Source organism: Zasmidium cellare (assembly GCF_010093935.1).
Source record: "Zasmidium cellare ATCC 36951 unplaced genomic scaffold M409scaffold_51, whole genome shotgun sequence".
Taxonomy (NCBI): Eukaryota; Fungi; Ascomycota; class Dothideomycetes; order Mycosphaerellales; family Mycosphaerellaceae; genus Zasmidium; species Zasmidium cellare.
Window position 1 is genome coordinate 114251 of NW_022986995.1, and position 20225 is coordinate 134475.

Genomic DNA, 20225 nt, shown 5'->3' on the forward strand with positions numbered 1-20225 from the left:
CTTGAAAATCCTCCACAACCAATCCACCTCCACCCCCTCCTCATACACTCCCGGAAACCTCCCCCTCGCCGACCCCCTCGCGCCCTTAGCCCCCCTCTCCCGCTCCCTTAACTTCCCAAACCGCTCCCGCTGCACAAACGCCCACCGCTGCGTCGCCGACCACGCCTGGAACTGCGACAGCTGCTTTTGGATCGCCGCCGTGACGTGCTGTTTGATCGATTGCCGGTCGTAGTGTTTCTGCGCGAGGTAGTCGGGTGGGTTGCGGCGGGTGGTGGTGGTGGTGGAGATTTTGGTGTTGTCTGGGGTTGCTGTGGTGGTGGAGGGGCGGGGGGTTAGGAGGGTTGGAGGAGGTGGGTTTGAGGGGGCGCCGGCATAGTCGTCGCTGTCTGAGGGGACGATGAGGCCTGCTGGGTCTGCTGAAGCTGTGCGCTTGCGGCCTTTCTGGCTGCGGGGGTCTGTTTGTTTGAATTTGGCCATTGGGGCGATGTGTGGTGAGTTGTGAGTTGTTGGTGATGGAAGAAAGAGGTATCCTCCAGAGTCGATGTTTGGATTGTGTTGGGTAGGTGGATGAAATTGGAGAGTGAGCGTGAAAGGTGTAAGTAGCAGGCGCCGCATGCATAGACTAAGGGGGTATCACATGAAAGCACGCATCCGCCAACTGAACTCAACTCAGCTCACTTATCATCACTCCTCATCCCCCAAATCCCAAACACTTCTCCCAAAGAACCCCCGAATCCCCCTCGCATTCTCCCTTCCCACCATCTCCGCCAACTCCCTCTCCCCGGCATTCGCCACATCCACCACACTCTCATACTCCAAAATCAACCGATTCAGCACCTTGCCATTCACCCCGGGCACACACCTCAGCATATCCTGCGGCGTCTGATTGAACGTCCTCGTCTCGGGGTCCTCGCCAGACTCCAGGCCGATCTGTACGGCTTTGATGGGATCCGGCTCGTCTTGGGATTTTTTGAGTTCTTCGAAGATGGAGGCGGTTTGGTAGGGCGAGGAGGACCAGATGATGCGGAGTTTGGGGAAGGCGAGGGTGAGGAGGACGAGTTTGGATTGGAGGTCGGAGCCGACGGCGGAGGAGGCGGCGAGGGATGAGGAGGAGTAGTCGACGAAGGGTTCGAGGGTGAAGGCTTTTTGGGCGTCGAATTCGATGAGGAGCATGGGGGATTTGTAATGCTGGAGCATGGTTTCGGCTTGGTTGTAGAGGCGGCCGTTGGCGAAGGAGGAGATGAGGTCGCGGACGGATTTTCGCTCGATGCAGATGTCGGGCGTGAGGACGTAGTCGCCGACTGTGAGCATGCAGGGGATGACGACCATGTTGCGGCCGTGGAGGAGGGAGGGAAGACTGCTGCGGAATTCTCGAACATCGACTACGACTCGAGGTGGTTCCGCGGTCGCAGCCAGACGACCACCTCCTGCAATGCGCGTATTGACCGTTCGTAGGAAGCTCTCCTGAGGATCCAGATTGTCCAACTCATGCGTCAACGTCAACGCCATATTACTTCTCTCTCGGATGAGCTTTGTGAAAGAATCCTTCTCCCTCCGCACACTCGAAAGATATCTCTGCTCTTCCACGCTTCCTCCGTAATACATAAAGTACACACGCACCTGCCGATTGCTGTGGCTGCTGCGATACACTTCTATCCGCCTGATGAACGCCGCATCGGGCTCGTACATGATCACGTACCTCGGCTTCACTTCTTCAAGCAGGTGATCGTCCATATCTCCGTCGTACGGATGTACTAAAACAAGGTCTTTCATGTCGTAAAGTTCGTAATAATCGTCCATGTCGTCGAGTGGATCTGCTCCTATATCAATCTTCGCGGCTGTGTCTTGATTGAGGGTATCATTTTGAGCAAGCTCTTGCATGAGTGATTGAATGTGCGAGTCCTTGTCGCCTGCGATTTGGACTGTTCCGCTCGTTGTTCGAGTAGGTGCTGCAAGTCCAGCGGCACCGCCTCGGACTCGTCGGCGTTTGTTGGGCGGTGCTCTTCCTCCCCGTGACGCTGCACCACCGTACTGCTTCGAAGTGCCATTGATCTCCTTCTGGTTCTCTTCGAACAAATTGCTGCTCACTCGAGCAAAGTCTCTCTTCCATTGCAAGTAGTTGCGCAGCTTTCGTCGCATGAGACTATTGCCGCTGGGCTTCCTGTCCCCAATGTCATCGTCGCTAACCTCATCAGCGTACATCGTCGTGAGATACTCCCTCAGCTGTCTGCAAGTCGACTGATCGCCACACATGACCAGTATGCTCCCACTCGACTCATCATTCGGCTGCGGATTGAAGTACACATCCCTCTCAATCTCCTCCAGAATCTCCGCAAGCAGCTTCCACTTCGGCAATTCCTCCAGCACTGGGTTCAACCCAGTCTGATCAGCCGCCAAAGGATCCGTGATCTTGCCCGTATACACCCTCCTCTTCGCCGAATCAAACAACGTATGTGCCGCATCCAGAAACAACCACGGCGACTGATTCTGCCGATTCGACCCAGGTGGCGGCTGACTTGCAGCCAGGACAGTATCCAGATATTTATGGAAGCTCACAGCATCGAGCGTAAGGACGAAATGCAATATCTGCCTCAGAAGTCCCAGATCCCTCACCGTCTGCCGTGTCTTATAGCTCGTCCGATGCCAGACAGGATCCAGCTGCCGTCTGATCATCGAGTCGAAGTTTCTATGCAGCGCACTATCCAAATTCCAATCGTCCATCTCCAGCCCCGAATTCCCTTTCTTCAACTCCGAAATCGACGCATCCACGCACTCCATCACCGCATTCTGAATGTCCTTCATCAAATCCGTCATGGGAACTTCCAGCTCAATAACTTCCGCCTTCCTCTTCCCCTCCAAGCTCTTCGCAACCGAGACATGGAATCGAGGATACAGCACCGGCGTCCTCAGAAACAGATTCCTCAAGATATTCGACAGCGGCTGGAATCCACCCGTCAAAGGCTCCGGCTGATCCGAGAAAGCCTTCAAGAACCCATTCTTGTTCTTCTGCCGATAGATCCTCACAATGAACGCCTCCAGTCTCGTCGCTGCAATGCGCTCGGCGTGCAGTACCACCAACCCCGTCACAGTCGTGGGATCTAGAAGTCCGCTCAAGAAATCTACAATCAAGATCCTGCTCGTGATACTGCAAATGCCTCCTCTCTTGTACATCTTCTCCCTCGTGCCCACGTTCGTCAAGTCGGTATTGACGAGCTGCATGCCGCGACATTTCGGCGAGCCGCTGATGGCCGCATGTTCGGCGAGAGATTCGCCGATCCAGTCATTTTCGCGTTCGTCTGCTCCAACTAGGATGACGAGGTTGTTCCCAGCGGCGTCGTAGGAGTGGAGGAGGTTCGTTACGAGGCGGAGGAGGCCGAGACCGCGGGCGATAATTAGGAGGGCGTCTTCGGCGCGGAGGTTGTGGAAGATGTCTTGTTGGAATTCGAGGGGGAGGGAGAGGCGGACGGGAGGGTCGGAAGAGGGTGTTTCGGTGGTTGCGGAAGGCATTTGGGGAGGAGAGGGTTGAAGTGGTTGTTGGACAGCGATGAAGTGAGGTGTTGGAGGCGAGGTGGTGATTGGTCCGGAGCTGGGTGGAGACAGCTTTCACGCCAAGATCAAGCATACTTCGACTTCACGGATGTACGAAATGGAAGATATGAAGCTGGGATTGACATTTCAATTGAGGCGAAAGTCATAGGGACACTCGTCGATGTTGAAATCACTTGTCGCTTTACTTCTCTACTCAGTACTTGCTCCATTGTCGATGTCACTTATCGCCTTAGTCCTCCCTTCACTTCTCCCTTGACTTCTCCATCCGCTAAAGGCTCCCCAGCCACCGCTCTACAACGAAGCAGAGCTCAAGGACCAGATTGCATTTAGGCAGAAGACATTAACGACAGACAAAGACATATGAAATGAGAAGGGTAAACTTCAGCTTTAACGGACGTTCGTTGCCACGCAGTCTGCGTGCTACTTATCCTACCGGTCATTAGGTCGGTGCCTTGTTCAGCATGATCATGTTCCTTTTTTCGCATTTTCCAGTTCTTTCTTGTCGCTGTCCTCTTGCCTACCTCTTGCTATCTTTCCATCTCACACACAACTCAAAGTGCGAGTCCATCAAAAGAAAGCAGGGCCCTGTCGCTCGTGGAGAGGACACGCGCCGTCGTCGATAGGAGCACAGCCCTCGCACAGAGGACGCATGCAGCCGTCGGCCGAGCAGGTGGTGCCACATGCGGGGCAGAAGGCCTGGGCGCACCGAATGCAGCGCAAGAGAGTGTTCCATGGCTCGATGCCGTCAGGGTAGAGGCTGACAAGCTCTTCGTACATGGCCTTGGCTCGCTCAGCTTCAGCGCCGAAGAACGCGTCACCGCGCTTGCTGTCGTAGGTGATGACGCGATTGGCAAAGAAGCAGCACTCTCGGCCGCACGTCTTGCAGACCGTAATGGAGACAATCGTGGCATTGTCGGTCGCGTTGACGGCGGATGGCACCTGTGTGATGTGGATGCCCTTGCACATGGTGTTAAGAGTGCCCCAGGCGTACTCGTGGTTTGGGTGCTTGACTTCGTTTGGCTGCTTAGCCACGACTGGTGGCAACTGCAGAGAGCGACGAAGCTCCTGATATCCCTCCGACACCTGAGCAGCCTCAGCGTTCTGAGTAGCTGGCAAAGCAGTAGGCGCCTCCGTGTGCAGGCGCGGGGTATTGCGGGAGGAGGTCACGGGATCATGCAGTAGCGGTGGCGACGGCACCCGCTCATGGGCCTCACGAAAGGCCGGGTGCTTCAGATTGAGCCGAGTGATCTTGTCCTGTGCTCTGTCTCTAGCATTCTTCATGGTCTGCTTCGGATCGTCGTCTGTGCCTGCGCTAAAGTCGCGTCGTGGTGGTAGCGCTGGAGGCTTGCTGGGGGTTGGGTCCATTTCAGGCTCGTCATCTGCGTAGGGGTCGGTCGCACCCTCGTGGAGGTCGAGGTCCATCTGCGGACTGAAAGTGCCCTCGTACTGAGGCAGGCCTGATTCCGACCCCGGATTGCGGCCGGCCATGCTGTTGTTGGTGAAGGTGCGTGCCGCGGGGTTGCTGTCGGTGGGCGGCATCTGAAGAAGACGCTGGCGACGGATTGTTTCGATTCTCTCCAAATCTAAGCCAGCGATCGGGCCGTCCCGCGCATATGGCGCCAACATACTGTTTTCGGAAACAGCGCTGCGTATGCCGAGCCCAGATGAAGCATCGGCAGAGCTAAATGCAGTCGATGGACTCGCCGGATTCAACGGACTCGGAGTACCCTCAGTCGCACTTCGGTACTTGTGCAAATCACCTGCTTGGCCACCTTGTTGCAGTGCCGGTGGTACTCGTTGTGGTTGGCTAGACGAGGCAGCTTTAGCAGACGGTGCAAGTGGCCTAGAGGGTGTCTGCCCCGCGGCTGGAGATGCCAAGGTGCCTGGCGCATCACTCGCAGTAGCACGCTTTGACACATGCAAGGACGACGGGGAGTCGAGAGATGGAGTCAAGGGCGATGGCTTCCTCGTGCCTTGGGCTGGGAAGTGATTTGCAGATCGGCCTGATGGTGAGAAGGTCATCGATGCCGGAGAGCGCAAGTCTTTGGGAGACTGACTCGAAGGTGTTGAAGTCTTCGCTTCGGGGTAGTGCAAGCCGCTGGGAGGTTGACTCGACGGCGACGAAGTCTTCGCTTCCAGGGACGGCAAAATCGGTGTACCAAGATGGAGACCAAGCCCAACACCTTCTCCTTGAATCTTCGGCCTTGGTTGATGTTGGCCAGGGATCATACCAGCGGCACGCTCACGATTGGCTTTTCGCCCTCGCTTGTCCGACCATGGTGGAACTCCTGGCGGCAGATCTGGCAGCGGACGATTTGGAGGGTCGCTTGAGGGTGGCGACCAGACTCGTGGCGGCTGCGGCGTGATCATCGCGTGCGACGATGTCTGATGTCTCAGAGCAGGCAAGCCAGATGATGTCTTGCCTGGTGGCAGACGCTGTGGGAGGTTGGCCAAATGTGGCGAGTCAGTGGTGCGTTGTGGCTGATCTGATCTCGGTGTGTTTGACAGTGCCTTGGGGTTCAATGAAGACGTGCCAGACGACATGCTGCTTGCCGATGGACGCTGTGGAGGGTTGCCAAAACGTGGCGAGTCAATGGTGCGTTGTGGTTGTTGCGATTTCAGGGTGTCGGCAGAAACTTTCTGGCTCAATGAAGACGTGCCAGACGATATACTGCTTGCCGGTGGACGCTGTGGAGGATTGACCAAGCGTGGAGAGTCAATAATGCGCTGTGGGTTAGATGATCCCAGAGTGCTTGAGGACCTCTTGGCGTTCAAGGAGAGCGTGCTAAAGGACTGCGAAGGAGTGCCCACTCGCGGCGAGTCAATGCGGTCGGGCTGAGGACTGTCTTGCGTGTCGGGCGAGGCTTCGTGTTCGAAAGAGATATCGCGGTTAGTTGTGCTGCCCGGGATGTTGAGGCCAAAACGCGGCGAGTATGTGTTATTTGGCTTGGGCGTCTTCAGCCTGTTCAAATACGGCAGGCCGCTTGGAGGGACTCTCGTGGCCTGCGTGATGCTAGTCGCATCTTCTTTCGCTGATCCTTGGTCTTTGGCGACCTGAGTGTGTTCCTCTGCCGTGAGTGGGGAGGACTGGGCCTCTACGTTCTTCCTCTGGGTGCTGGCGGTACGAGGGTTTGGCGGCCTAGAGAAACCACTTGAAGGAGTAGAAGAGGGCTGCGGCAGTCTGCTTGACTTCACAACATTGTGCTGCTTTTCGGCCCTCCAGAATGGCGGAGTCGATGGATTCGGAGTGGGAGGCTTGCTTGGCTCCTTGCCCTTTGAGCCGGGGTTGGACAGGTTGGGGTTTGGAGCTGTTGGCGTCGACTTTCCCTTGAACAGCTTCTTCAAGATACCGCGGACGAGCCGCTTCAGTTCGCTCTCGTTGGCACCGGTTTTGTGGAAGTCAGCCACCGCATTGTAGGCTGCCGCTGCATCTTCGGGCTCTATCTGGTCAGGCCATGCATCTGGCCAATCCACGCGGCTGGTCCGCTTTATCCAGTCCCTGCCGATCATAATCCGTCTCTTTCGTGCTTCTCCGTTCAGCTCGTTGCGCTTCTCTGGTGAAGAGTCCTGGCCCGCTGCTCGCATTGCTTCCCGTGCCTCCCGGGCTTCTTCCTCCAAGACTTGCCGCCTGACGTATGCCACAGCCGATTCCCAGTACTCTGGGTCTATGTCTGCCACGTCTGAATGAGGCATCGCAGGTGCTCCAGTCTTCGCAATTAGGAAGTCACCCGGGCCATCCTTGATTTTGGCGGGGCGCCGATACTGACGAGCGTCCGGGGGCGCTTGTTGGCCGACGCCCGAGAACACAGCATTGCGAAGTTCATACTGGCCACCAAGTTCGACCTCATGCGACGCTTGCGAAGTATTAGCTCTGGTGCGCGCCGAGCGAAGACTTGGCATGCTAGCTTGCGTCTGCAGTCTTGGAGTCGAGTCGAGGGGATCATGAGTGGAGTCGAGGAATTGACGAGCATCGATGACCTCCTCCTCGTGAGAGTTTCCTGTCGAGACCGAGTTTCCTGTCGAGACCGAGTTTCCCGTCGAGACCGAGTCCCCTCGGATTGTGAACGTCGATTGCTGAAGGGGAGCCGTGTGGGGCTGCTGGGGGCTCTCGTCGGTCAGAAAAGTTGGTCTAGCGCTGCTGGACGCTGTAAGACTCCGAAGCGACTTGAACGACTTCTTTACTTTGGGCCATGGTGTCTGTTTCTGTATCACACAGTCAGCAATTTGACGCATGGTTAATACTCGCCTGGGGGAGAGGTCTTCGAGGGTCGCTGCTGGAGCAATGCAGCCGCAGCAGACAGACTGCAAGACGGTCAGCTGGTTGACATCAGAGAAGGACAGGGGGGTTCAAAATTACCAGTTTTCTCTGAGCATCTGATCACTGTTCTTGCTGGACAATGGCTCGTCTTTGATTTCGTCTTCGGTGTGTATCGATGGTTGAATAGTTGCTCGTGATCGGACGAAGCTCGTGGTCGGTCGGAGTCCGTGGTCGGTCGAAGCTGGTGGTTTGCTCAATGCTCAATGCTCGTGGCTCGGAATCGATGTCTCATCATGGGCACTGCTCAAGTGCGCTGCTCTGCTGCTGCTGTGATGTTGTGATGTTGTTATTGTCGCGACCAGCGAGGTCACCTTGGCCTCGCCCACCACATTCCCCCCTTTTCAATCCCACCTGCCCGCCGCCGCTAAAAGCAAAACAAAAAGAAAAGTTTACCTTATCATTCACATCGCTGTCGATGGCACTCTCCGAGTCTAGCTCAGAGCTGGTGTAGTTGTCGGTAAAAGCTGGAAAGTTCTCCACGGTCGCGACTCTGCCTGAACTAGCGTACTCCGCCGGAATCTTTGGGACTGGAGGGACATCATCCTCGTCGTCGAGAGGGCCCTTGCCTAATGACGAGTTAGCGACCTCTTTGATGGAAATACTCAGGGACTGGCGGACTTACGGCTGAACACGCTGAGCAGTGAAGTCATCGACGCCGACTTCTTCAGCTTGGCAGGTCTACCGCCTCCGCCAGAGGTTTGATCTACGTCTTCGTCAAATATGCTGTTGGCGCGACTGCGGCTAACCATGCCGCTCCAAGGGTGGGCCATGCTGGCAGCTAGGCCCGTGAAGGTGGTCTTGGACTGCCATATGTTAGTTGGCGAGCCTTGTGAATTGTTGATGAATGGACATACCGTTCATGAGAAAGTGTATTTGTGTGATTGTCGGTGGCGTGCAACAGTCAGCACCGCATGTGAAGCGCAATTGGTGAGGGCGTGATCGTTGTGATGTTGGTGTCGGAAAAAGGGTGGTGTGGTGGTGCCGGCGGTTTGGTGGACGTCCAGCTTCAACTTCACTCTCGTCGGCACGTGCCGCAAAGCTCACACCAGCGGCGGACCAATAGCGTCGAAGCTAATAGCTCAAAATGCAAGCATGGCTACGTGCAAAGGGTGCAGCAGACGCCGTGCGAGGTTCGATAGTACCAAAGTTCTGGAACAGAGTCCGTGCAACTTTCACAAGGTCGGCAACGTCGCCTTCTGCTTCCATATCCTCGAGCCCCTGAGAGCCACCGACAACTTTGGGGGCGAATCGAGTCCTAGGTCGAGTCGGACGCCGGTGTTGCTGGGCAACGATTGACTGCAGACGAACGGGTGGCAGTTCTGCTTCAGATAAGCATATAGTCTGAACAAGGCATACTCACATTGCATCATTTCCAATACTTGAACAACCTCCTCTCTGCCAACCGAGTCCACTCCGCGTCCCCTTCACGAAGTTGAAACTTGCAAAGCTATACTAATAACCATTTCCATTTGCACGCTGCACAGCAATAACATGGTATCTCCTCTTACGCCACCTCACGCTATCTATGCAGACTTCAAACTCATGGTCCCTAATCGTATCGTGTCGTTTCGTTCGTCTCGATTGTCTCCATCGCCGTCCTGATCCATGTCCCAGGCCTCATACTCTTCAACTTCATTCTTCTACCGGATGCTATCTGACTTGGCGAATTTACTTCTTCTTGGCGTATAGCTCAGTCCACTCCCGCGCAGTCTTGATAGCCTCTGGCTGATTCTCCTGTGCACTAGTCAGCAATCATCTCATTGAAAGGGCGCAGAAATGGATCTCTATCAACCTTCCACTGCTTCGCCACTGCCTCGTTCAATGGATCCTCTGGGTTTGGTGCACCTAGCAGTGCCTGTATGCTGAGAAGGATGGTGCGTATCTGCAAAGCGGGAGACCAGTTGTTCTTGAGGACGTCGAGACAGATTCTGCCCAAGCGATCGATGTTTGGGTGGTAGATGCGCGTGAGAAAGCGTATCCGAGGTGGGCACATCGGGTAGTCGTCTGGGAGGAAGAGCTCGAGTTGGAATACACCACCTTCGCACTCGTCAATCTGTGAGTTGTCCAAGGTCGCAATGTCCGATCTTACCCTCATAGCAGCTGCCGCCTGGTCCCTCCACAATCACGTCGAAGTATCGAGCATTGTCGTCGTGCGGCTGAGCGGAGATGCCGGGCACTGGCTCATTCTGCAGTCTCTCCGTCTCTTTGATGATCCGCTTGGGAAGCGGGGCCGACATGATGAGATGGGTAGATGTTGCTGCTGCAGTGGTGGGGCAACAGAGCGATGTCGTCGAGGATCAGTCGGAGGAGATGTGTTTCGATCGCAACTTTGTCGAAGCAGCGGTATGGAGTGTGAGAAATCGTGTGCTGTTTGGTTGTTGCAAGACTGGTGATCGAGTGTTAGAGGTGGATTGGGAGAGTAGTGGAGGGAAGAACTGTTTGCTCATCGACAGGTGAAGTCCATCCTCGTCCCGCCCATCTGCGGGAAGGACCCACTTCACATGTCTTGGCAACGTCGCGTGTCGTCGCGGATGCTGGCCTCACATGTGACAGTCCATCGATCACTCCCTTGGACAACATGAGACCGGCGAATCATGGAGATCTGGCCTTGCGGGAACCCGTGTGATGGGCCACGGATGGACAACGAGCACGCGTGGCGGTGCAGGCGTGGAAGTCAGCCCCTCGCACAGCGACCGTCTGCTATCAACGCAAAATACACAGCCTCCTCAGAGGAAAAGGGCATTCTCGTCCGGGACATATCAAACAGCCAATACCGAGCACTTTGGACCCCATTCAGCGTGAGAAAGTCGCATCATGAGCGTGTTCTGGCCTTTCATCCAACCCGGCTGAATCTGCTGGCTGCCTCGAATGGATCCCAACTCGTCATTCTCGATATAGAGGCATCCACGACGATATGCGTCTTCAATGGCAATGGAAGAACGATTACTTCGATCTCGTTTGGTCGAGATGATGGCGGTGCCGTCGCTACTGGCTCCGCAGATGGAACTATATGCGTGTGGTCAATGAACGACACTTCCCGGCCCATATACCGTCTGCGTGCATTCCGAAGTGCCTGCAGCCACTTGTCTCTTGGTTTGGGCAGTGCAGGGCTGATATCTGCCATTTCTGGGTCCAATCTTTGCATGTGGAAGCTGCCCAGTTCGAGACCTATCGCCTCCATCAAAGTCAAGCCCGCAACGTTACAGTTGTTCACGTGGTCTTTGGAAACGGCCAATCACATTCTCACCCTGAGCCATGGCGGGATCTTGTCTTTTTATGACCTCGAAGCTGCAATTGGAGGCTCTCCTGCACGTAAAGGACAGGCCATGAACATGGACTCTGATGAGGAAGACGGATCCCATACTTTGTCGAACACCACGGAGACAGTCTCCCCGTATACAACTTTCAATCTTGAGTGCAGTATCGCTCAAGCGGAAGTTCTTGGTCAAAATGGATTGGTCGTACTTCAGAAATCCCGCAAAGATTTGTACTTCTACAATTATTCCCTCGAACATGGGACAATGACCGAAATATGGAGGCTCCACAAGGACTGCGCCATGGATTGCTTCTCTCTACGTCGTTTGGCTCAATCGGTGGACGCAGCGATTGTCTCCGACATTGCGATTGAGACATACAAAGTTCCGGTCCCGGTATTGGACAGCATGGGGTGGTCTCAGTCTCCTGTTGCACGCCTTGAAGAGTACCAGGCAATGGGGCCAAAGACTGATTATCCTCGTAGTGGCTTCATGAAGCCTCAGAAGAAGGTCCAACGTGTACGTGCACCTGGACGAACTACACCCAACAAACCACGACTGAAAGGCATCAAAGACACTCTGGGTAAAGCAAAATCGCGCAACATCCACAGAGATCAAGGTTCGAGGCCTGGCACTCCGGCTACAAACATGACTTCCAGCTTGGAACTGCCCAAAGAACATCACATCGATGACGAAGACTCTCCCATGCCCTTTCTATCACCAAACATACCGGCACGCAGAGTTTCACCTGGCTTGATAACGCCACTGGACGAAAGCATGCAGCTTCCCCCGCTGGCTCTCTCTGATTCGATAGCGACAGTCGCTGAACACGCTCATGAGAGCGACTCGGACGACGAGACCTTTGCAGGCGACATGAAAGGTAGTGGCACGCTTCTGCCTGGGGGCATCAATGTGCCCTTGCCCAGATCGTGCGGTGCGATGTTCAGCCCAAACGGCCAGCTCGTCACCTTCTTTCCATACAGCATCAAGAAGACCGTCAACGAAAACATCACATTGACAAAGGGCTCTGACGGCGTCGAAAAGCATGGCGAAGAAGTGAACAAGCTCTTTCCAAGCTTTGGTAACCTCTTGAGTACAGCCCAATCTCGCTACTCATCTTCGGCCTCCAAGGATACGTCGTCGGAAGACCTACAGGCCGTAGCTGTCCCAAGATTTGCAGTCCATTCTTCGTCTTTTGATGATGCCCCATCTTGGGCAGTAAAGGTGTCTCCCACCAAGTCCCAAATGCAACCCCTACCTGGCGATCACCGAGTCAACGTGTCGGTTCGGAGCTTCGAGACGCTGACCCCAACAAGAAAGTCTCTCGCAAACGCCTATGGAAGCTTTGATGAGGTCGGGCTCCCAAGTTCGGAGGTCTGCCGTTCCAATGCAGCACATGCCGCGAAAGTAGGGCTACAAACGAGCGCAATGGCTTGGCGCTTGCTGGCGATCATCCTAGATTCGAGCATTGTAGACCCGCATTTGCCTCGCAGATTTGAGGATGTCCCCGCGTTGTTCCTTGGACATCGGCCCGCAATCTCTAGAAACGCATCAATGGCTTCTAGTCGCGAAGCTCCATCCATGGACCCAACCGCGGACGTCATTCCCTTGCTGAGTCTCCCATTTGGGAGAACTTGGGCGATAGAGCGACTGTTTCAATGGGCAGAAGAGCGGGTGGATGTACAGCTTCTTGCTTGCATGTCCACACTCCTCCCCAGTACTTGCGAAACAATAGCTGCCCACTCCAAATTTTGCAGTCGTCGCCGTCAAACGAGAAGTGTTCGATCGAATATGCCAGCTTTGACAGGATCTGATCAAGATTCTACCATGTTTCCACCCGATCTGCCAACCCTGCGGACCGAAAGCATTGCCGTGAGGACTGCAGATAGCTCGCCCAACAAGGCTTACCGGTCCAGGCTATCCTCCGGGAACCCGTCACAACCCACAACACCTTACCTAGACTCGTCGAGCAGCACGCCGCCATTCACGTTTTCGAACATCACCACACAGAATTCTCGCATCTTGACATCCGGATCTGCCAGCCCTGAGCACCAACGCAGCAGTTTCGGCGCCGCGGCCAAGAATTACGCCGCCTCGATCGCAGAAAAGTTCAGTTCCTACGGCTCGTCTCCGCCGCTCAAAAGATTGGGGACCAGTCCGGGTAACGAACTTTCTTCGAGTCTGCCGAACGCGACTGGCAGCTGGAGCAAGTCAGTCTCCTTCGCTTCGACGATGGAGCCTTCGAGGGGAAGTCGCCGAAGTCTGAGCCTTGCCCAAGAAGACGACAATTATGATAGCGACAGAACAGTGGATGACAACAGTGTATTGCACACGCCAAAGAAGCCTCACACAGGGGTTTCTATGATGAAGAAGAAGGGCAGCTTTTACGGCGAGGCAACGACGACTATGCCGACCCAGCTGGTTCCCGAGCAGCTCTCCATGAAATCCAGCTTCTGGCGTCATCGCTATGCTGAGCACCTTCGGTCATGGGACATGCTTACCGATGCAGCAGACATGACCAACTTCTCGTCAACAAGTGTGCCGCAGTCGTTGGATAGCAGTCATAGCGAGCAGAGTGTGGTGCCGGAGACCCACTCAGGAAGACGATTCAACGACTGCAGCATATGTTACTGCGTTGTGCAAGCTGCCGAGCAGGTCTGTCCTGCATGTTTGCATGTTACACATCCTGGCTGCCTGGAAGAGTTCCTCTCCGCCGTGGGTCCTGACAGTTTTACATGTCCCACTGGGTGCGGCTGCGACTGCACATCTGCAACTGAAATGTCCTTCGCTTCAGAAGACACGGCCATCGAGGAAGAAGCACAGCACAAGCAGCCTTTCAAGAAGAGGCCCAGCTTGACAGATCCTCTTCGCCTGCGACAAAGATTGCAGGGCGAGTCCTGGTGAAAACACTACCCAATCCCACAGCATTCGCTTACACCGATGCCGTGAGACGCCTGCCATCTCGGACTTCGGCCGGACGAACTGCGTATGCAAGCTTGCTCGTTTTCTTGACGATTCGCGCGTTTCAAGTTGCAGCGAAATATGGTACGGCGAATCACAAGTCTCCTCGGTGAGGACGTTTCGAATCATTTCACATGCTTTGTACGTTTTAGGGGCCGGGCCTTGGCAGGGGCTTCTTAAATAAGCATATTAAGCTTCGAGATCTCCGTGGGGGACGCCGATCCTGTAGATCTACGCCCTCAATCTCGCGACTCGAAAAGCTCCCAACCTCACCCTTTCGCGCGCAATACTCTTTCAGTCGACCAAGTATACCACGAAGGGCGCCGTCACTAGCTCAGGATTATCATCAGTCTGAACAACATCGAGACGACCGCGTCGAGACACCATTCGGCTGAGAAGTACTCTACACCACCGACATTCAAGCGGTGTGGCCGCCAGCCTCTATGATGCACCAGTCAAAAGGGAGCGTCCATCACACTACTGTCAGAGATGACCCCAGCCCTCCCAGTACAAACGACATTCCCAAGAGAAAGCCAAGCCGCCTTGTCCGAGCAATCACCAACCCGAATGAAGTGCTTTCTGGCTTGATCCCACAGCCTAAGCCCCAGGACCCGAATGCGAAGCGCCTCGAGGACTTCAAGATCGCACGAGCGTTGGGTGGTATTGGACTAGACTATGGTATCGGCGAGCCCGATAAGCCAAAGGAACTTCCTCCCGCCGAAAGCCCCATCTTCCCAGTCGTGATCGACTCAACAGTCGAAGACAAACTTCCCAGAGGCTACAACATTCGATCACTACAAAGAGACGATTACGACAGGGGATACACGAAGCTGAAGTCAGTCGGACCAATCACAATACCTGCGTGGGACGAACGATGCGAGTATATGCGCTCTAGAAACGACATCTACACGATTCTGGTCATCACAGATAACATGGATCAGATTGTCGCAACTGGCACACTGATCATTGAGTTCAAATTTGCCAGCAGTCTAAGTAAAGTCGGCCACATCGAGGATCTGGCAGTTGGAGAAGGCCAGAGCGGCAAGAATCTCGGCTTGAGGCTGCTTGACCAACTGGACCGATTGGCATCGAACGCCGGCTGCGTGAGGACCGTCTTGGGCACGCAAGAGCAAAATGAAGCTTTCCACAAGCAGAAGAGTGAGTTATTCCAAGATTGTATACCTCGACTACGCTAATCTCTTGATTCTCAGACTTCAGACGGACCGGCATTGAGATGACCCACGTCTACACACCGCAGTTGAGCAAAAGAGGCGGTGATGATTCTAGGAATCCCTTCCGCGATCGAAGCAGAGAACCCAAGAGTCGGAATGGCAGTCCTGAAAGGAGGGAGAGGGAACGTTCGATTGCAGCGGCGAGGCTGGCCGAGCCTGTGACACCAAATGAGACAATCTGAAGAGGTGAACATTGAAAGACGCAGACGGCAAACGTACATCGACACTGTAATTGGCTTGGGGGCTTATATTAGACATGGACAGCAGCGGAGGCGCTCGAGGAGTTCTGTTTCCATGCTCGCAACTACGATACCACCGAATGGGACACGGCGCAACAGGACGGAGATGTATGTACAGAGAACAAGCAGACGCAATTGACTAATCATGCACCACCCTCATCCCATCCTCGGTCCACATATGACTCCCTCCTCACGGCGGCGAGAACGGCCACCCAATGACATTCGCCTTCAAGAAATCCGGTTCCTTCTCAAACCTCTCCTCGCAAACCTGCTTCAGCTCATCGACATCCCAATTCGCATACACAAACCTCCCTCGCAGAAACCTCGCCTCAGGACTCGCCAACCACACCGCAAAGTCCGCTGGCAGCTGCAATGTATCCGTCCCGGTTTTGGCCTTTTGCGTCGCGGCGTAATCGCCGAAGAACTTGTTGTACATGTCCGTGTCGACTTAAAACCCAAACACATCAGCACACCTAACTCGACCTCAGGGAAAGTGGTACAGAGGACTTACCACCGCCAGGATGAAAGCTCACGACATACAAATCCTCTTCCTCCTGCGCCAGACACTCCATCATCCTTGCCAACGCCAACTTCGACACGATGTACGAGGAGCGTTCCGGGTATTGGTAATTGATGACGAGGGAATTCGTCGAAAGAACGGAGGCGTTGGGTTTGCGGTGCGGGAGGAGGGCTTGCAGAACTACCAAGGAGCCTTTCAAGGAAATCTGCCCCATGTCGTCGGTCAGTACTGCTAGATGGTATAAGTGATAAAATGATGGTATACCTCAAAAGCCTTCCACCAATCCCCCACATCCGCCTCCCCAAGCTTCCCCTTCTCACTTAAATACCCCGAATTCAACACAAGCACATCCCATCCACCCTTGACTCCATCTACCGCTCTCTTCACACCCTCCTCATCACAAATATCGCCCACCCAAATCCGCACCTCAACACCCTTAACCTGCCTCTCAACCAACGCCTTCGTCTCCTCGAGCAACTCCCCTCTCCTACCTCCAAATAACGTGATGTTCGCCACCCCAGCCCGCGCGAAAGAAAAGACGGTCTCACGCCCGATGCCGCTGCCGCCGCCTGTAATAATTACGTGTTTACCCGGTAGGCGGAGGGTGGGGTTTTGGAGGGGCGAGATGCGAGGGTAGGTGTCGGAGTGGAAGGTCGGTACGGGGCTGGGGAGGTTGTTGGGGTTGCGGATGTATTTGGAGGGAGAGGAGGTCATTGGGTCTCTTGGAGAATGTGAGAGGGAGAAAAGCGGGATTTGTCGATGTGAAGATTCGAAGGAAAGGTGAGATGTATCCCTCCTCCGCGTCAGAAAGAAGACAATGGACGCTCAGCCTACCTCGTATACATATACCTGATTCTCCACATCACCAACCGCCAAAACTGGGCATACCAAAACACGCTGACATCCCAGGTAATAAAGTCGGACAAGTAAAGTGGTTAAACTTTCCAGCTCTGCATCCTATCATCCTCAGCTCCCATCCTTCAGCGAGGTACTTGCTGACTTTCGCAAATGCTAGCCTGTTATGTAACGCCACAGGAGCGTTTTCCTGATGTTTTCGTTGCTCCAGTGGGTTTTTTCCTGATGGAGGTGCGTGGTTGCGAGTGTGATGATGGTTCTACCGATTTTAGACATTGAGGAAGGCTGATTTTGGGTCTGTCTTGCGGCCAACGGGAGACGAAATTTGTGAGGATTCTCACTGATACGTGATATAGAAACAGACAAGATATGATACACTATCGATACAATTCCCGAAGCACTGAAAGCATTTTGGCTAGTCCTCGCCGTTGCTCTTCTCACCTCACCGGCCGGGTATACCTAGGCTTCGCCCTCACAACATGACTCTGCACACTACTCCCATCATCCGACCTCCCCTGACCCATCTGACTCCGACTGCGGCTCGACTTCGACGACGTAACCGACCCAGCCGCCTCATCATTCGACGGCAAAACCATAACGACCATCCACAGCCCGACGTTTCCCTGCACACGAAGACGATTAGCAGCGATATCGAGAGTATAAGGAGTGGCGAACGCACGGTATGATGCATCAGCGGCGTGCAGTGGATCCACCTCCAGGCGCCTTCGCCTTCGCCTTCTTCGTTTGGGGAGGACAACCAGCGGACTCGGGCTGTTACGACTTGGGCGTCTTGGAAGGAGGTGTTAAGGTCGCTGCGCATGCGGTCTCCGCCTATGTGGTGTAGGAAGTGTGATTGGACCATGCCGGGGAGGCGTAGAGTCGGGGAGGCGAAGAGGACGCGGAGAGATGGGACTGGACGGATGATGAGGTACTAGTAGATCCTTCAGGTCAGGTATGTGGGTATTAAGTTGTTGTCAAGGAGAGGGACTTACGTTCTTGTACACCAACGAAAGATTGATCTCCTGCGGAGGGATACCTGCCGGGTGAGTCTCCCCGTTGGCTTCATTCGATTGCTGCTGCTGCTGCTGCTGTTGGGGCCGAGAACTCATGATCTCTCCTTGATCAGAATCATCCGAACCATCGGCAAGAATCACACGATTGGGCGTGAAGGCAGTCTTGCGAGGCGTCTTGCTCTGCAGCTCTTGGTCTTCAACGCTTTTGTGTAGCACGCCGCCGTACTTTCCAATAGTGTCCAATTCTGAACCGCTCAGCATCTGGCTCAGAGGCTGGATGTCCGTTGCCGGATCTGTGCTGCTCAGGTTTTGATTTCTGCGGTCATGGTGACTGCCGTGCTCGATCAGCTTGACAAGACTGTCCATTCCACTACAGTTCTTGAGAAGTCCGGATACGTCGACCTGAGCTCCGAGATAGTATCGCATGTTGCCGTCGCTTTTCAATCCCATTAGCACGAGACACTGATCGAGAAAGAGTTCCCTCACCTATCAAGCAGCTGTGCATTCATCACCAGCGCTAGAAACGGACTCCCATCCCTCCGATAATTAACAAAAATCTCAGAATGATCCCGTCGCTCCTTCATCGACTCGGCAAATCGTTGACAAGAGTCCACCGTCGTGCCCGGGCCCTGCATAAAGCGACAATTACGACCGAGAATATAGTCCATATTGCACCCAGAATGTCGTGTAAACGCCGGCGACGCCAGGATGATGGGGTTGTCCTGGCGGGTAGGATCAGTTATACAAAACACTTCGGCGAGCCCATGGCTGGCTTCGCGGAGTGGTGCTGGCAAAGTTCCTGTGATGCGGCTCTGCATGACGGCGCGGACGATGTCGATGTATGTGTTTGCGATGTACCAGTGTAGGTCTTCTCGGAGGAGTTCGTCGAATGCTGCTTGTGCTGCTTCGCGGAGTTGGGTGTTGTTCGTGAGTCCCGGGGGATGGATACCGCCGATGTGGAGGCCCGGGGGCGTCTTTTGAGACAATAGTCTTGTTAGAGAGTTGTGGTATTCGAGAGCTCGGAGTGCTTTCAGCGCATCCCAGTAGTAGGCCAAGAGGGGAAGTCTCCAAGGCCTGTAATTGCGTAAGAAAGAGGAGAATTTGGTGTGGAATTCGGTGTCCTGTAACAAAGGGTGAGCAGGTATGCAATGCATGAGATTAAAGCACCCTACCTCCAGAATGACATGCAGATGATCGGCGCTATACAGCTCTTCAGCCCGCCGCTCGAGCGAGTACAGTTGCTGGTCCCATTCCCGAGCAGTCCTCGTGTTCGGATTGATGACATCCCACGAGTTCGGGTCATCGACGACATTGAGTTCTGTTTCAAGCACATCACTGCGATCCGCAGACGGAACTTGAAGCTGAGCCAGCGCCTCAGAATCCAACTTGGAGGGTTTGTTGGACGAGGAGGCGGTAGATCCTGGACCTAGCGACCATATCTGTCCTGTCTGCGATGCAGGTGGGGGATCGGCGGATCTTCCTCGTGTTGATTTGGCTGCCAAAGAAGGCGCCTGCATGCTTCCATTGCTGATAAAATGTTAGCGAAACATGAAGTGTTATCCAGTAGATCTAACAGACCTCAACCGCCCAAGAATTGGACTATCCGGCACCCCGCCCCTCGGATGAAGCAACTTCTCATCGAACGGTCCAAACTCATCGTTCACAGCCTTCTCCGAAGCATGACCATTCTGCTGCAGAAAATCGTTCGGACGAGGCATCTTCTTATCCCTCGAGGGCTCCTGGTTGTAAACAACAGCCTCCCTATTAACGCTCGAAACCCGCTGTGGAAAGGGTCTCGATGGCAAAGGATCCGTCGGGGGATCCATGCTTGGAGGGAGCGCTGTCATGCTGGGTGACTTCTTGACGGTCTGGTGGACGAAGAGACTCCATGGCTCTTTGGAGTCGACGTTATCCGGAGCGGGCTGCACATGAAATCAATCAAAATCAGAATGCAAAGTCAGAGGCGCAGCGTCTCACTTACGATGAATACACGCTCCTTGCCTTCATCCACCCGCGGAAGTGGATCCGGCAAATAATCGTCCGACTTCACATTGCGAAGCTGTTTCTTCAGCTTTTGGAAAAGTTTGCCCGAGGAATTGGTATTCGACTTAGGCGTGGTCGCAGTCTCCATGGCGTAGTCAGGACGCAAGCCTGGCAATCGTCAAGCTCGACAACAAAAAAAAAGAGCGACTCGCACACATACAGCGCACCCGCCATCCATAATAAACCCTCCACGAAACCCCTCCCAAAAAATTCCCATTCCCACTTCGTCCAAACTCACCTC

General features: G+C 54.5%; 8 protein-coding genes across 8 annotated transcripts; 2 read left to right on the top strand and 6 right to left on the bottom strand.

Annotated features, from left to right (window-relative positions):
- Positions 1-27: 27 nt before the first annotated feature.
- Positions 28-477, bottom strand: M409DRAFT_29422 (uncharacterized protein; the record flags this gene model as incomplete). Its single annotated transcript, XM_033809459.1, has 1 exon — positions 28-477. A coding segment is annotated over one exon (450 nt), but the record flags the coding sequence as incomplete, so codon positions are not given.
- Positions 478-684: 207 nt separating this feature from the next.
- M409DRAFT_29423 (uncharacterized protein) lies at positions 685-3507 on the bottom strand (the record flags this gene model as incomplete). Its single annotated transcript, XM_033809460.1, has 1 exon — positions 685-3507. The coding sequence occupies one exon, from the start codon at positions 3505-3507 to the stop codon at positions 685-687; it is 2823 nt and encodes a 940-aa protein (XP_033661016.1).
- Positions 3508-4116: 609 nt separating this feature from the next.
- M409DRAFT_60236 (uncharacterized protein) lies at positions 4117-8637 on the bottom strand (the record flags this gene model as incomplete). The annotated part of the gene is made up of 3 exons (XM_033814398.1): positions 4117-7851; positions 8261-8433; positions 8490-8637. 3 exons carry the CDS (start codon positions 8635-8637, stop codon positions 4117-4119), a joined length of 4056 nt encoding a protein of 1351 aa, XP_033661017.1.
- An 898-nt stretch (positions 8638-9535) lies between these two features.
- On the bottom strand, positions 9536-10104 carry M409DRAFT_70656 (uncharacterized protein; the record flags this gene model as incomplete). The annotated part of the gene is made up of 3 exons (XM_033818834.1): positions 9536-9601; positions 9660-9904; positions 9957-10104. The coding sequence occupies 3 exons, from the start codon at positions 10102-10104 to the stop codon at positions 9536-9538; spliced, it is 459 nt and encodes a 152-aa protein (XP_033661018.1).
- Positions 10105-10503: 399 nt separating this feature from the next.
- On the top strand, positions 10504-14025 carry M409DRAFT_70657 (uncharacterized protein; the record flags this gene model as incomplete). The annotated part of the gene is made up of 1 exon (XM_033818835.1): positions 10504-14025. One exon carries the CDS (start codon positions 10504-10506, stop codon positions 14023-14025), a length of 3522 nt encoding a protein of 1173 aa, XP_033661019.1.
- A 791-nt stretch (positions 14026-14816) lies between these two features.
- M409DRAFT_31845 (uncharacterized protein) lies at positions 14817-15236 on the top strand (the record flags this gene model as incomplete). The annotated part of the gene is made up of 1 exon (XM_033810243.1): positions 14817-15236. A coding segment is annotated over one exon (420 nt), but the record flags the coding sequence as incomplete, so codon positions are not given.
- Positions 15237-15743: 507 nt separating this feature from the next.
- M409DRAFT_60239 (uncharacterized protein) lies at positions 15744-16787 on the bottom strand (the record flags this gene model as incomplete). Its single annotated transcript, XM_033814399.1, has 3 exons — positions 15744-16000; positions 16065-16278; positions 16338-16787. The coding sequence occupies 3 exons, from the start codon at positions 16785-16787 to the stop codon at positions 15744-15746; spliced, it is 921 nt and encodes a 306-aa protein (XP_033661021.1).
- Positions 16788-17365: 578 nt separating this feature from the next.
- Positions 17366-19788, bottom strand: M409DRAFT_70658 (uncharacterized protein; the record flags this gene model as incomplete). Its single annotated transcript, XM_033818836.1, has 6 exons — positions 17366-17551; positions 17608-17859; positions 17921-18377; positions 18428-19062; positions 19114-19417; positions 19520-19788. The coding sequence occupies 6 exons, from the start codon at positions 19786-19788 to the stop codon at positions 17366-17368; spliced, it is 2103 nt and encodes a 700-aa protein (XP_033661022.1).
- Between the last annotated feature and the right edge of the window lie 437 nt (positions 19789-20225).